We start from the raw sequence: 16,936 nt of genomic DNA on the forward strand, positions 1-16,936 counted from the left end.
TTTCCCCACTCTGTACCTATTAGAAAGGAGAAACAGAAAACACAATTTAGTGTGAGTTAGCCCTTGGTTATCTCTTCACCAAAGGTCCTACACAATAAAAATAATCACTGAGTTGTGATCTAACTCCCTGAAGAAAAGCCATTCTAAAACTGTCCTTGGAGGACTAACACTAATATACGAGCTACAAAACCAAAAATCACTTCATGTCATGCTGACATCCAAGAAAATAGCATAAAATAGAATGGCCTGATATTTCCTTTTACATCCAGAAAAGTATCTACGCTCTGTGCTATTAGCATTGTAACTACGTATAAGGTCAATGTAATATCCAGAATGTGCCAATACGTAATTGAAATACCAGAGATAAAAACCCTAATTTGCAATTACACTGCTATGTCTAATATTCTTTCAAAGCAGAATACTAAAGAAAAAGAAAACATGAAATTTACTAACCGGAATAGACTGATTAGGGAAAATAGAACAATATTTCCCAGGGGTGGTTGATGGTACAGCACTTGTTGAACTAACTGTAGTAACTGTTTTGTAGGTAGAAGTTCCTGAAATGGTGACTGTGCTTGAGACAGCAGTTGGCTCAGAGGTAGTAGTTGAGACAAGTGAAACTATTTCTGAAGAGGTGGTGGTGGTTAAAGGGGTAGTGGTGGAACTAGTAGAAGTTGTTCCTGAAGTGGTGGTGAATGACTCTGTTGGAGTTGTTCCAGAAGTAGTGGCTGAAACAGGAAAAGAGGTCTCTAGAGATGAAGTTGACTCTATAGAAGTTGTTTCAGAATGGGTGGTAAAGCTAGCATATGTTGTAAAAGGAACAGTTGATCCGGAGAAGCTACTAGTTGATGTAGGTTCAGTTGTTCCAGATGTCGTGGTGAACACTGGAGTAGATTTAATTGATGTTACAGGTGGTCCATGCGTGGTGGCTTCGGTGGTTGATGTGGTTTCAGTGACTCCAGATGTTGTGGCTGACACTGGGCTTGTGGACACTGTTTTTGGTGGTGGTTTTGTAGTCGTGGTTTTAGTATACACCGTACTGGTTATTTCTGTAATCACACTTGTCAGTGATGTCGCTAAAGGAGTAGTATTAGTAGTGGTGTTCGTTGGTGCTCCTGTGCTACTGGATGTATTTTCTTTAGGAGAAGGAGTAAAGATTATTTAGTAGTAAGAGAGAAACGGCATTTGTTATTAACTTTTTGTTTCTTATAATGAAAAAAATCTTTTACTTCATAACAACATTAAATTAGGCAGTAGTCACAAACTGTTTTCTTAATAGCTATTTACTAATGCATGCCTTATGAACAAAACTTTTGAAACCTTGCTTGAGAAACAGAGATCTAAATAGTTCAACAAATGCCTGTGCTGGATGCATCAGCTCTCTATATTGATATAATTTTATTTTCTAGAGAAATGTTCAGCAGTCTGAAATCCAGAGGAATTCATAAAGCTGGTCAGCAAGCTTTTTGGTTACTTCTGTACTGCTGTTAAGATATACTCTAGGAAGAGATCACTGTTCCCTGTGCTACTAGTTGCTTCTCAAAAAAAAAAGAAGAAAGGCCCCTAATCCTCCTGTAGACTCAGAGTTACAGTTGAAGAACAGGTTTAGTGCACTCCAGGATGAGGAGAACCCAAACCTGGCCTCAAGGGAATCAACTTGGCTGTCTGAGCCTGTGCCTTGCGTGACCACTCAGAAGAGGCGACGAGAGGTTGTAGTGGGTGATTCCATGCTGAGGGGGGCAGAGGTGCCTATCTGCCGACTTGACCCCTCCTCTAGAGAGGTTTTCTGCCTGCCAGGGGCAAGGATACAAGATGTGTCTGAAAGGCTTCCAAGGCTTGTCTACTCATCAGACTACTACCCTCTGCTCCTCTCTCATCGGTCCTGCCAATTAGGGGGAGGCATGGGAGGAGGAATAGGAAGATTTTCCAAATCAACAACTGGCTATGCTGCTAGTGTTGGCAACAGGGTTTTGGACTCTATGACCATGGAACATGGTTTGAAGACAAACAAATGGTGGGAGAGATGGGATTCACCTCACCAAGCGGGGCACATTTGCCTTTGCAAACAGGTTAGCCAGCCTAGTAAAGAGGGCTTTAAACTAGGTAGGAGGAAGGTCTACCCTGTCATACAGACAGGGTAGACAACGAAACACAAGTTGGGTTGGGGGGCCTCCAAAGGGTGCATGCAGCTAGGAATGTGTGTTTGGGACATGGCTATGGGTGACCCCCATACACTCTTCCTAGGAAACCTGCAGGCATGACTACCTCTTTTAAATGCATGTACACCAATGCACGCAGCACAGGGAACAAAGAGGAGGAGCTGGAGATCTGTGAGCAACTGCAGGGCCATGATCTCACTGCAGTCACGGAGACATGATGGGATAGCTCACACGACTGGAACGCTGCCATAGATGGCTATGTGCTTTTTAGGAAAGACAGGCCAGGAAGGCGAGGTGGTGGAGTTGCTCTTTATGAGAGAGAGCAACTGGAATGCGTCGAGCTCTGCCTAGGGGTGGAGGAGTAGGAGGCAGTTGAGAGTTTACGGGTAAAGATCAAAGGGCAGGCTAACACGGGGGACAGTGTTGTGGATGTCCACTACAGGCCATCTGACTAGAAAGAGAAAGTTGATGAGGCCTTCTACAGACAGCTGGAAGTAGCCTCACGATCACAGGCCTGGTTCTCATGGGGGACTTCAACCACCCTGACATCTGCTGGAGGGACTACACAGCAAGGCACGAACAGTCCAGGAGGCTCCTGCAATGCATTGATGATAACTTCTTGTCACAAATGGTGGAGGAGCCTACGAGGAAGGGTGTCCTGATGGACCTTGCCCTTACCAACAGAGAGGGACTGGTTAATGATGTGAAGGTTGGGGGCAGCCTTGGCTGCAGTGACCACGAGATGGTGGAGTTCAGGATCCTGCAGGAAAGAAGTAAGGCAACAAGCAGGATTGCAACCCTGGACTTCAGGAGAGTGGACTTTGGGCTCTTCAGAGACCTAATTGGTGGAGTCTTATGGGTTAAGGCCCTAGAAGGAAGGGGAGTCCAGGAGAGCTGGCTAATATTTAAACATCCCTTCCTCCAAGCTCAAGAGCAGTGCATCCCTATGGGTAAGAAGTCCAGCAAAAGGGGCAGGAGACCTACATGGGTGAGGAAGGAGGTCCTGGCCAAATTCAGACAGAAGAAGAAAGTACACAGAATGTGGAAGAGGGGACAGGCTGCTTGGGAGAATTACAGGAATGCAGTCAGAGTATGTAGAGAGGCTGCGAGGAAGGCTAAGGCCCAGCTGGAGTTGAGTCTGGCAAGGGATGTTAAGGACAACACAAAGGCATTCTTCAAATACATCAGCAGCAAGAGGAGGACTAGAGAAAATGTGGGTCCGTTACTGAATGGGGCGAGGGCCCTGGTGACAAGGGATACAGAGAAGGCAGAATTACTGAATGCCTTCTTTGCTGCACTCTTCACTGCTGAGGGCAGCCCCTAGGAATCCTGTAGCCTGGACATGAGGGAGAAAGAAGGGAAGACTTTCCTTTGGTTGAGGAGGATATGATTAGAGACCCTCTGGGCAAGCCTGACATTCACAGATCTATAGACCAGGATGGGATGCACCCACAGGTACTGAAAGGGATGGTGGATGTTGTTGCCAGGTTGCTCTCTATCATCTTTGAAAAGTCATGAGAACTGGAGAGGTGCCTGAGGACTGGAAGAAAGCCAGTGTCACTCCAGTCTTCAGGAAGGGCAAGAAGGAGGACCCAGGCAACCCTAGGCCAGTCAGCCTCACCTCCATCCCTGGAAAGGTGATGGCACAGCTCATTTTGGATGTCATCTCCAAGCATATGTAGGAAAAAAAGGTGATATGAATTCAGCAAGGGGAAATCCTGCTTAACCAATCTGATGGCCTTCTATGATGGCATGACTGGCTGGGTAGATGAGGGGAGAGCAATGGACGTTGTGTACCTTGACTTCAGCAAGGCTTTTGACACTGTCTCCCATAACATCCTCCTAGAGAAGCTCAGGAAGGGTGGGTTAGATGAGTGGACAGTGAGGTGGATTGAGAACTGGCTGAAAGGCAGAGCTCAGAGGGCTGTCATCAGTGGTGTGGAGGGTTGGAGGCCTGTGGCTAGTGGTGTCTCCCAGGGCTCAGTACTGGGTCCCATCCTGTTCAGCTTATTCATCAATGACCTGGATGAGGGGACAGAGTGCTTCCTCAGCAAGTTTGCTGATGATACCAAGTTGGGAGGAGTGGCTGATACACCAGAGGGCAGGAGAGACAGGCTGGAGAGTTGGGCCAAGAGGAACCTCCTGAGGTTCAACAAGGACAAGTGCAGAGTCCTGCACCTAGGGAAAAATAACCCTAGGCACCAGTATGAGCTGGGGGCTAAGCTGCTGGAGAGCAGCCATGCAGAGAAGGACCTGGGAGTACTGATGGATGACAAGTTGACCTCATGGTGCCCTTGTGTCCAGGAAGGCCAATGGTCTCCTGGGGTGCATTAGGAAGAGTGTTGCCAGCAGGTCGAGGGAGGTGACCCTGCCCCTCTCCTCAGCCCTGGGGAGGCCTCATCTTGAGTACTGTGTCCAGTTCTGGGCCCCCCAGTACAAGAGAGACATGGAGCTACTGGAGAGAGTCCAGCGCAGGGCTACAAAGATGATCAGAGGGCTGGAGCATCTGCCCTATGAGGAAAGGCTGCGAGAGCTGGGCCTGTTTAGCCTGGGGAAGAGAAGCCTGAGGGGGGATCTTATCAATGTGTACAAGTACCTGAAGGGAGGGTGTCAAGGGGACGGGGCCAAACTCTTTTCAGTTGCCCCGTGTGACAGGTCAAGAGGCAATGGGCAGAAACTGAAGCACAGGAAGTTCCGCCTGAACGTGAGGGGGAATTTCTTCACTGTGAGAGTTACGGAGCACTGGAACAGGCTGCCCAGAGAGTTTGTGGAGTCTCCTTCTCTGGAGATATTCAAGGCCTGCCTGGATGCAACCTGTCTAACATGCTCTAGGTGACCCTGCTGAGCAGGGAGGTTGGACTAGATGATCTCCGGAGGTCCCTTCCAACCTTACTGATTCTATGATTCTATGATTCATGTGGCATGCTCAAACCAGTGCTGCTTATGCTCAGGGTCATTTGGCTCCTCTAAAACTAAGCAGTACCTAGAGCAATTGCTGTTCCTTACCTATATCTCAGCCCTTTGAAACTACCCACTCAAATGCTGTTTTGGCATGCTAGTACCCCAAATTCACTTCTCCACTTCATCCTTTTCACACAATCAAGCCAGATTTCATTACAAGCCTTAATGCAGGCTCATTTAAAATGCCTGGCATTTAATAAATAGTTACAATCCTCAGAGGCCTGCCTCAGAACTTTCTATATTTGTGCTTTTAGAATACAATGCCAACATACACATAGTAGGCAGAAACGCATTTTGTTAATGCTAGAGGACTGTCAAAATGCTAGAGAATAGGAATGAGATAAACTTGCTGCTGCCCCACCCTCACAGCCCGCAGGAGCAATTCCTAAACAGAACCAACCCACATTTTGGTGTTTTACGAGGGTAAAGCAATTTTTTCCTCTTCAGATGAAAACTGAGGAATCAGTGATATGCCCTACACAGAAAGCGATTCACAGGCACATTAGTGGGTCTCAGCACCCACAGACCACATTGCATATCCAGGGTCTATACAGAGGTTGAACCTGAACCCTGCCAGGGAAATCCAACATTGCTAGATACAGAACTGTAGGCAAGTGGCAGCAATGGCCACAGAGGCAATGTAGAAAAAAAGCAAACAAATTCTGCACAGCCATGCCCAAACAATGCCTAAAATGACAGTGACAAAACAAGGCACACTCCAGTTACACACATTAGGTTTCTCTGAATACATTCTCTCTAGTTGAAGAATGAAGCCCAACAAAAGCAGAAGCAAGACTTCCTGCTGCTCCAGTATTTGCCTAAGCCAGTCAGAGGGTGAAGGATGAAAAACCTCCTCAGAGTCCCATCAAATAAAGGAACACAACAGAACCTGTCCATGGCCCCTGCATGCTTTTTTTTCCAAAAAGAGCCAGTCCTAGGGCTAGCTATGGGACGCAGCTGTTTGTCTTTGAACTTTGAACCCTACTCCAAAACTGGGTATCAAACACTAAGTACTGTCAGATCTTGGCATCTCCCATAGTAAGGCAACATATGACAGCACAGGTCAATTACCTCCAATTATTGTGGGTGGAGGTATTAGGAAGGTGCTGTATGTTGGCAATGGTGAGGGAGATGGTTGAGGATACTAGAGTGGGTGTTTGGTTCACAGCCACTGGGGGTAAGAAGATTGAAAACCTTCCTCAAACCCTATCCCTCGAGGCTGCCTGGGGAAACCTTCTGTCCTAGATCTGGAACAGCACTCCAATGTCTGCATGGATAGCATGGGAAAGTGAAGCAATGCTTAAAAACACTGCCCAAATGATTCCTTAAAAAGGTACCCCTATCGGTCAATCATCATTCGTCTACACAATGGCATGCTGCAAAGACTTCTTCTGCAACAGAAGAATGAAGCCTAACTCCAGAAGAAGATGGCCTGCCCATTACCTCAGTATTGGCTAAAGGCAGGTTGCAAGGTAAAAAATCCCCACAGGCACAAATTAACCAAGAGAAAAGTATACTACCAATGCTTTCCTACACTTACTCTGCTAAAATAATAATAAAAAGAAATGTATAAAAACTTGTTCCGGGGGTACTACAGAGATGGCACAAGGTACCAAATGAACTTGATTTATCCAAGAACAAGACAAAATCAGACAAAATAGATCAGATACATACCCATAGGTATACTGATTGGAAGTTCTGAGGTCTGGGTGACTACTACTGGTCTGATAGTGGTGCTTAGCGTTGAAGTACTCGAAGAGGTCATGCTGATTACAGTGCTTGGGGTGGATGCCAGAGTGCCCGAAATGGTGGTCGCCGTCGTCGGCCAGACACTGGTGGAGGCAGTGCTGTACGGCGTTGTGCTAGTGGGAACCTCTGATGGTGTTGCCGTGCGAGTGGTCGTCTCTGTGGTGCTTGGGGTGGTTGTAACCGTGGTGCTTGGGGTGGTTGTAACCGTGGTGTTTGGGGTGGTTGTCTCCGTGGTGCTTGGGGTGGTTGTAACCGTGGTGCTTGGGGTGGTTGTCTCCGTGGTGCTTGGGGTGGTTGTAACCGTGGTGCTTGGGGTGGTTGTCTCCGTGGTGCTTGGGGTGGTTGTAACCGTGGTGCTTGGGGTGGTTGTCTCCGTGGTGCTTAGGGTGGTTGTAACCGTGGTGCTTGGGGTGGTTGTCTCCGTGGTGCTTGGGGTGGTTGTAACCGTGGTGCTTGCGGTGGTTGTCTCCGTGGTGCTTCGGGTGGTTGTCTCCGTGGTGCTTGGGGTGGTTGTCTCCGTGGTGCTTGGGGTGGTTGTAACCGTGGTGCTTGGGGTGGTTGTCTCCGTGGTGCTTGGGGTGGTTGTAACTGTGGTGCTTGGGGTGGTTGTAACCGTGGTGCTTGGGGTGGTTGTCTCCGTGGTGCTTGGGGTGGTTGTAACCGTGGTGCTTCGGGTGGTTGTCTCCGTGGTGCTTGGGGTGGTTGTAACCGTGGTGCTTGGGGTGGTTGTAACCGTGGTGCTTGGGGTGGTTGTCTCCGTGGTGCTTGGGGTGGTTGTAACCGTGGTGCTTGGGGTGGTTGTCTCCGTGGTGCTTGGGGTGGTTGTAACCGTGGTGCTTGGGGTGGTTGTAACCGTGGTGCTTGGGGTGGTTGTCTCCGTGGTGCTTGGGGTGGTTGTCTCCGTGATGCTTGGGGTGGTTGTCTCCGTGGTGCTTGGGGTGGTTGTCTCCGTGGTGCTTGGGGTGGTTGTAACCATGGTGCTTGGGGTGGTTGTCTCCGTGGTGCTTGGGGTGGTTGTAACCGTGGTGCTTGGGGTGGTTGTAACCGTGGTGCTTGGGGTGGTTGTCTCCGTGGTGCTTGGGGTGGTTGTAACCGTGGTGCTTGGGGTGGTTGTCTCCGTGGTGCTTGGGGTGGTTGTAACCGTGGTGCTTGGGGTGGTTGTAACCGTGGTGCTTGGGGTGGTTGTCTCCGTGGTGCTTGGGGTGGTTGTAACCGTGGTGCTTGGGGTGGTTGTCTCCGTGGTGCTTGGGGTGGTTGTAACCGTGGTGCTTGGGGTGGTTGTCTCCGTGGTGCTTGGGGTGGTTGTAACCGTGGTGCTTGGGGTGGTTGTCTCCGTGGTGCTTGGGGTGGTTGTCTCCATGGTGCTTGGGGTGGTTGTAACCGTGGTGCTTGGGGTGGTTGTCTCCGTGGTGCTTGGGGTGGTTGTAACCGTGGTGCTTGGGGTGGTTGTAACCGTGGTGCTTCGGGTGGTTGTAACCGTGGTGCTTGGGGTGGTTGTAACCGTGGTGCTTGGGGTGGTTGTCTCCGTGGTGCTTGGGGTGGTTGTAACCGTGGTGCTTGGGGTGGTTGTCTCCGTGGTGCTTGGGGTGGTTGTAACCGTGGTGCTTCGGGTGGTTGTCTCCGTGGTGCTTGGGGTGGTTGTAACCGTGGTGCTTCGGGTGGTTGTAACCGTGGTGCTTGGGGTGGTTGTAACCGTGGTGCTTGGGGTGGTTGTCTCCGTGGTGCTTGGGGTGGTTGTAACCGTGGTGCTTCGGGTGGTTGTAACCATGGTGCTTGGGGTGGTTGTCTCCGTGGTGCTTGGGGTGGTTGTAACCGTGGTGCTTGGGGTGGTTGTCTCCGTGGTGCTTGGGGTGGTTGTAACCGTGGTGCTTGGGGTGGTTGTCTCCGTGGTGCTTGGGGTGGTTGTCTCCGTGGTGCTTAGGGTGGTTGTAACCGTGGTGCTTGGGGTGGTTGTCTCCGTGGTGCTTGGGGTGGTTGTAACCGTGGTGCTTGGGGTGGTTGTAACCGTTGTGCTTGGGGTGGTTGTCTCCGTGGTGCTTGGGGTGGTTGTAACCGTGGTGCTTGGGGTGGTTGTCTCCGTGGTGCTTGGGGTGGTTGTAACCGTGGTGCTTGGGGTGGTTGTCTCCGTGGTGCTTGGGGTGGTTGTAACCGTGGTGCTTGGGGTGGTTGTCTCCGTGGTGCTTGGGGTGGTTGTAACCGTGGTGCTTGGGGTGGTTGTCTCTGTGGTGCTTGGGGTGGTTGTAACCGTGGTGCTTGGGGTGGTTGTCTCCGTGGTGCTTGGGGTGGTTGTAACTGTGGTGCTTGGGGTGGTTGTAACTGTGGTGCTTGGGGTGGTTGTCTCCGTGGTGCTTGGGGTGGTTGTAACCGTGGTGCTTGGGGTGGTTGTCTCCGTGGTGCTTGGGGTGGTTGTAACCGTGGTGCTTGGGGTGGTTGTCTCCGTGGTGCTTGGGGTGGTTGTAACCGTGGTGCTTGGGGTGGTTGTCTCCGTGGTGCTTGGGGTGGTTGTAACCGTGGTGCTTGGGGTGGTTGTCTCCGTGGTGCTTGGGGTGGTTGTCTCCGTGGTGCTTGGGGTGGTTGTAACTGTGGTGCTTGGGGTGGTTGTAACCATGGTGCTTGGGGTGGTTGTAACCGTGGTGCTTGGGGTGGTTGTAACCGTGGTGCTTGGGGTGGTTGTCTCCGTGGTGCTTGGGGTGGTTGTAACCGTGGTGCTTGGGGTGGTTGTAACCGTGGTGCTTGGGGTGGTGCTTGTAATACACTCCGGTTTGTTTGGGACACAGCAGACACTGATCTCATAATTGAGGCAGACTGGCATTGGTATCGGACCCCCCACGACCTGGTCCTTATTCTTGCAAGTGAGCCCTGTGTTAACATCGCACTCCACTTTCTGCCCTAATTCTTCAATGGGAGTGTTCGGGAAATCCTTTGCTCTGCACGAAATATTCTCAGCCTTCACACACACCCAGGAAGGGTCATGCTTCTGGATGTTCCCATAGGATTCATCTTCGCCACCATCTGCACCCACAGTTGGGTAACTCACATTGATCCAGCCAGTCCAGACGCAGTCGCAGGATACTACTGGCAGACATCAGCAACACAAACAGTTAGGAACAGCTGGGACACAGACAACTGGCAAGGGTGAAAGTGGATCTGAGCCTCTCCCATGGCACCTGTGCTCCACAGAAGCGGCCACCTCAGAGCACTGACACACACCGACACTACTCGACCCTCCCTGGCCCCAGCAGACCTCACTGGTACGACCATACTCTCCCCTCCAGACCCACAAAGTGCCCTTGTAAAAAAACAGACCTAGGGACGGGCCGCGTGTGTTCCCCCCGTGAGACCACACGCGCTCCTGGCACGAGCTTCTCACGTGCAAGAAAACACCGACGGCAGGCTATGACGTGACACCGAGCAAGACACAGTGCGACCTCCTGCCTCTCTCTCATCCTCTCCTGCCACTCACCTCTCCATGCTAACTCGGGGAGAAATCGCTGAGAGCGGCGCGGTTGGGACAGGGCAGCAAGCCGATATTCCCGACTCAATGCTGGATCGCTTCCCGGCAGCGTAGCGCAAGCCTGGTGCAGCGGTTCCCAGAAGTACTACGGGGACTTCTCAACCAAAGGGGACAGCCCACAGCCACTACCAAAACGTGGATGCAAACCCTTCACTGAACCTCCTCCGCAGAAACCTGCTCTGGAAACGTTTCTCCCTCCCACCAGACCTGCAGCCAAGTGCCAGCGCTGGCCAGGAAGGCGACACAGGAGGACAAAACGAGGAGAAATGCTGAACAGCACACAGCCCAAACAAGTCATGGAACAAGGGAGCCCTTACCCAAGCACCACTGTAATTCTACACAGTGGTTCCGCGGAAGCACAGTGGCCTCCGCACAAAGACGGAGCCCCATGGGGACAGAAACAGGACTTCTGGCCGGCTCAATACCTGCCTAACCAAGGCAGCGGGACCAGGGTGAAGAAGCTCCCTCTTCACAAGCTAACTAGGAGGATCCAAAAGTCCCCTACTAACACCCCTGGGGGCTCCTGACTCGAGAAAGAGACAGCCCCAGGACTCACTATGGGATCTGGCTGCTACACGGGATCCACTGTATAGAGTAACTGGTCCTGCCTGCAGTACCACGCGCACACAACGGATTAACGTTAGGTGCCGATGGACCCCAATCGCTCCTCAGCAAGGCAGGCAACACACAAGAGCATGGCTCAGACAGCTACCTGCAGTTGTTGCGGTTGGAGGCGTTAGCGAGGTGGTGGGTGTCGGTGAAGGCGAGCTCGTGATGAATATGGTGGTTGGCGTGGGTGACGGAGTGCCCGACGTGGTGGTGGTCGTCGTCGTCCAGACACTGGTGGAGGCAGTGCTGTATGGCGTTGTGCTGGTGGGAACTACTGATGGTGTTGCCGTGCGAGTGGTCGTCTCCGTGGTGCTTGGGGTGGTTGTAACCGTGGTGCTTGGGGTGGTGCTTGGAATACACTCCGGTTTGTTTGGGACACAGCAGACACTGATCTCATAATTGAGGCAGACTGGCATTGGTATCAGACCCCCCACGACCTGGTCCTTATTCTTGCAAGTGAGCCCTGTGTTAACATTGCACTCCACTTTCTGCCCTAATTCTTCAATGGGAGTGTTCGGGAAATCCTTTGCTCTGCACGAAATATTCTCAGCCTTCACACACACCCAGGAAGGGTCATGCTTCTGGATGTTCTCATAGGATTCATCTTCACCACCATCTGCATCCACACTTGGGTAACTCACACTGATCCAGTCAGTCCAGACGCAGTCGCAGGATACTACAGGCGGACATCAGCAACACAAACAGTTAGGAACAGCTGGGACACAGACAACTGGCAAGGGTGCAAGCAGATCTGAGCCTCTCCCATGGAACCTACGGTGCATCTATGTTCCATTAAAGTACCACTATTAGAAGTGGCCATCTCAGAGCTCTGCCACACATCTGCAGTCATCCATCTACCATGAGCACAGGAAAGCTCATTTTTATAATCAATCCTTCCCCTCTGGCTCCACAAATCTGACCAGGTGGAAATTAATGCAGATTAATTTGTATCGAATTAAGTCACCTGTTTCTCCTGAAGAGTGTTAAGGTATTGCTGTGACAGACTCTTCAATAAATCAAATATATGCCAACAAATTGTAAGACATCAGGAGGATAGTGCAGTGTCAACTGTATTGTCAGGCAGAAGAACTGGTATCATGAAAATACTAGGGGGTCTCAGCAACCAGGGACTACAGTTCAGAGCAAGGGACTACCTTTAGACTGCAAACCTTCTCTGAACCCTACCAGGGCAATCTTCCTTCCTAGATCCAGAAATGTAGGCAAGTGTCCGTGTTGATACAGAAGGAATGCAGAAAGAGAAAGGGATTGAATTCTGCACAGCTGTACCTAAACAATCCCTAAAATGACAGTGCACAAATCAAGGCCTACTCCCATCTCACATATCCTCTGTGTAGGTTCTCTCTGGTAGAAGGCTGGACCTCTAAATCAGCAAAAGCGAGGCTTCTTTGCAGCTCAATATCTGCCTTAGAAATAACATGCCTTAATGTCCTGACAGCTCTTTATTTCTCTGTGGTAAGGCAAGAGCAGAGAGTATGGACCCACTAAATACCTGTGGTGGTTGAAGTTACTGGGGTAGTAGATGGTGGTGTGGGCTTGCTTGTCGTGACTGGAGTAGGTTTGGGTGTTGTAGTAGTCACCGTTGGCTGCCAGGCTGTGGTGGCGGTCAGTATTGTTGTGCTGGTGGTGGTGAATGTTGTAGTTGGTGCTGGACTCTGTGTAGTCTCACAAGGAACTTCATGCCACTCACAGCAATTTACCCTGATTTCGTAATTATAGCAAACAGACCAGGGACCACTTTGCTCCTCATTTTTACAGATTAGTCCATACGTAACATTACACTCCACCTTCTGGCCAAGTTCCTCTAAGCTTAGGCTGGGATTATTTTTAGCCCTGCATTCAATTTTTTCAGGAGCTTCACATACTACATTTCCATGTTTATCTCTTATTGCATCATAGGTTTCATAGTCACCATCACCTTCTTCAGGATTACTAACATCATACCATTCAGTCCAGTCACATATTAATCCAAAGCATGAAGCTGCAAAAGAAGATAGAGGCTCAGCATCCAGGCTCACAGATGATATTCTGAGAAGGTTACATTATTATTCTCCTCCATTAGGGACTAAAGTAATCCACTACAACACGTCCTTTTAGCAAGAGAAAACAGTTCAAAAACTAGTTCAACATTATCAGGTTCTTTAGCTGGAAGCTTCACATCAGCATCAAATAACCAAGATATAAAAGCCTTCAAAGGTCTTCCTTCTCTCTATTCTTACCACATTTTCCTACATTAGGTTTTAAAACTATTTTTCTATAGTAGGCCATTTTTAACTTATCCTTCGTTTAAATGTTCCTTCAACACTTTACAATATCTAACTTTTATTTTTAAAACTTACTTGTAGTTCCTGGAGTGCTTCTAGTGGTAACTGAAATGGAAAGAAAAGTATTACCGCAAGTTTATCATATGTTTATTTTTATCATCTGCAAGTTTCAGAAAAAAAATGAAGGTAATTTTAAATATTTCATTTATATTTTTTTGCTGAGACACTGAGGCAATTGTTATTAATATATTAAAACATAATATTTGCTTTAAAATCCTAGTAGGATAGTGAAATGTAAACATATTCTCAGAATTTCGAAGGCACCCTACACCTCTATAGATATGATTTCCTCCATGAGGAGTAAATCATTACAAAGTGTTTCAAATCTTCTTAGTACAGAGTAATAGAACTGTTCATAAGCATCACTCAGGCCGTTTCGACTATAACAAGCCCACATATTGTGCACTGTATCTTTAAAATATTTTCCTTAAAGAAAATAACTATTTGATATGTATCTCCATTAAAGCTTTACCTGTGATGGTAGGAGTACTAAAGGAGGTTGAAGAGATCGTAGGCAATGTTGTCGGACAAGGAACAGTTATTTCCATTATAGATCCATTTTGTCCACACACATATATTTTACACTCGTCACCTTCCGTTATTTGCCCCACAAGTTCTCCCACTTCATATCTCGTTCCATTGATCACACAAGGACAGCCTGTAAGAAAGAGTTTTACCATGAATTTTTTCTGTTAAGTCTTTCAGATTGAAGAAAAATACAAAATTCTTACGAAATTGCCTAGGATACAAATTAGCATTTACATGTGTCATGTATGCTCCCCTCAGAGGTATACAGGGAGCTTAGGCCTATTCGTCACACTAACTTACCTTTACATTTAGAGGGAAGTCAAAACATATCTACTAAAGCGCTGTATAAAATGACTTGGAAGAACTTACTTACAAACTAGGTTTTAAAATACTTTGAGAAATTAACACCAGCAATTTAGCATCAGATACTTTTCTATTATACTGCATGTTGCAGGAGGGCAAAGTCTTATAAAGAATCTGTTAGCTTGGATATGGGACAGGAGGGAAAGAATGAAGAGACATGAGAGAAAGGTTGAACAAAAAGTACTAACAGCAACATTCAACAAAAGTGCTACCCAGTTTTCTTTTGCCACAACTTTAACTTGCACTGGAAAAAAATCATTGCAATACTAAGCCTTTTGTAGAGCCAGACCTAGCAGTTTCATGCTTCTTTTTTCCTTTTGTTTGCAGAAAAAAAGATATTACTTACCTTGGATTGTTGTACAGTTTATGTTTCCTGAGGAGACACAGACACTAAAAAGAAAAATTTCAGAAATTACAATGTTGTAATCCAGCAGTAAGATAATTCTAGAGATATTTTCAGATGTTTTATGGCACATTTAGTACAATCAAGAGCATAGAAACATACAAACTTGTCACTTGATATTTATTCATACAGTGAGTATTTTTCTGGGTGTAATGCCTTCTAATTCTGACTATTGTTATTTTGTTCCAACACAATCATCATTTTACTGTCTTGAAGTACAGTGTCTTAAACTATCACGAACTGCTTTGTGTTGTAAATTGCAATAGTGTAATAACAGCTGCTCTTCGAGGGGGTGAATTTTCAAGCCAGATCAGTTACTCTGCCTCACCTTACCATACAGATTCAGATGTCAATGCTATCATTAGTGAGGCACTGAGAGTGAGCACTTAGAGATCCTTTGAGATTAGAGTGAATTTTGATTTTGAAATTCTAGTCTTAAATGTGAATGCAAGGCAGATTAGCCCCCCTCTTCTTGAAGTGCCAGCGGAATCAAAAGGTTGTTCTAGAGATGCATCCAGGCTTCATGTTGATGTATCATTTTTGGCACTTCTGAAAGTAAATTTAATGATGTTACTAATATACTTGCTAAAAAGACATCATCAACTTGAAATTTGGAGTATACAAACTATGGATGAAAAGCTTAGAATCTTTATCTCTTGGAAGTGCTGCTTCAACAAATTTTACAGAGTTTGAGTTTCATCTGGACTAAACCGACATTGTTGCTCTGATTTGTACAGATAAACTCTAATATATAACAGCTCTTGATTTAAAGATGCTTCTGTACTTATTAAAACACATGCTTAAGGCCTAGTAAAGAAAATGATAGGCTCAGCATACATAAATTTTTTTCCTGAATGACTGCATGTGGATTTGCATTTCTACATACCATCTTCTACAGTTCTCTTTTACAAGTATTTCTTCCTCAGGTTCATAATAAGTTCCATTGAAGTAACACCCACAGTCATCTCTGGTCTCACATTTCTTTGTCTCTTCATTATAAATGGGCTTCTCTGGAGGGCATCTGGGGTAGCAACCTGTTGAGATCATAGTTAGCACGAAGTACGAGATGAAGAAAAGAATAAACAGTTATCTCAATGATAGGATATCTTCTGAAGGTAAATCAGTATCATTAACAAATAATTCTCTCTGAATCAAGCATAGTGAAAGAAATAGAAAATTTCTATTGACTTCAAATTAATCCTTGGACAATCAAGCTTTCCAAAAGATCTAAATCTTCGGCAGTCCCCATTGATCATACTGGGGTGAGAAGGCTTAAATAAGACTCTACTCATGAAAAACAGGAAAGCTTTTTTCCTGGTTCAGCACATTGGAGCAATCTCTAACTTACACTATATTTTATGTGTAGCTGGTGATTTTTAAGACAAAGAAAGTTAACTATTTTTCTGATATTGAAATGTGATCATTTTCCCAATAATATTTTTGTTAAGAATATGGAAGTGGATTTAATAATAAACAAGATTTTCACTACAATTATTGGAATAGTACACCTTGTTCATGCACCTTTAATAGACAAGCTATCTCCAGCCAAAGCATGTATTTTATCTGCATTTTTCCACACCCTTTGCCAGTGACCGAAAACCTACCTGCCAGGGATTAATCACCTCTCAGTCCTCATTGTATTTCAAAAATTACATCTTGCTTCCAAATAAACAACTGTAATCATGAATCGGATGTTTTATGACATCAAGTCCTCTTTACACTACACTAGAATTGTAAATAGTCTAAAAACTGAACATAATTAATAAACTGATAATAATTAATTGGCAGTTAGAAGTCAGTTTGCACTGCCAGACTGTACTAAAAATATCCTAACAAAAGTGTCCTACATTTGTACTGAAGATAACAAACAAAAATAAGTTTAAAAATTATTAGACATACAATAATCTATTTCTGATGCTTTAGAGGTTTATTTGATAATCTAAACCAATCCGTTTCAAAATATGGGTCACCTTAGTTTTGTTTATCAAGTATGTTACCAGCAGTATAAGGACTAAAATAACCAAGTTAAACTCAAGGCAGCTCTTTCTAATCCCTCGGTTGAAGACAGCCACTTCTGGTTCAGATCAAAAGAAAAGACTGAGTGGCCAAAAACATCCCCATTTTCTCCAACTTTATCCTGAGGTGGAATAGAAGATATTTATATCCTCATTCACATTCTTAGATCATCACAGTTCCCATAACATTACTTTTACAAACCTATACCAAGGTGAAATCCCTTCAGTTATCCATCAAAAGGCCTTCCTCCTGTTTGCATCACATCTCTACATCCTTTGAGGGGTTCAATGGG

General features: G+C 46.7%; 1 protein-coding gene across 1 annotated transcript in view; it reads right to left on the reverse strand.

Annotated features, from left to right (window-relative positions):
* The window catches only part of MUC2 (mucin 2, oligomeric mucus/gel-forming), a 52,997-nt gene that overhangs the window by 11,998 nt on the left and 24,063 nt on the right, over window positions 1-16,936 (reverse strand). Inside the window, exons 26-32 of the mRNA XM_062576354.1 lie at window positions 15,515-15,662; window positions 14,572-14,615; window positions 13,807-13,992; window positions 12,503-12,991; window positions 11,084-11,680; window positions 6,795-9,944; window positions 454-1,136 (exon numbers count right to left, since the gene is read on the reverse strand). Coding sequence (XP_062432338.1) covers window positions 454-1,136; window positions 6,795-9,944; window positions 11,084-11,680; window positions 12,503-12,991; window positions 13,807-13,992; window positions 14,572-14,615; window positions 15,515-15,662 — 5,297 coding nt within the window. The remainder of the gene's footprint in view (window positions 1-453; window positions 1,137-6,794; window positions 9,945-11,083; window positions 11,681-12,502; window positions 12,992-13,806; window positions 13,993-14,571; window positions 14,616-15,514; window positions 15,663-16,936) is intronic.

This window comes from Rhea pennata, chromosome 5 (assembly GCF_028389875.1).
Source record: "Rhea pennata isolate bPtePen1 chromosome 5, bPtePen1.pri, whole genome shotgun sequence".
Lineage (NCBI taxonomy): Eukaryota > Metazoa > Chordata > Aves > Rheiformes > Rheidae > Rhea > Rhea pennata.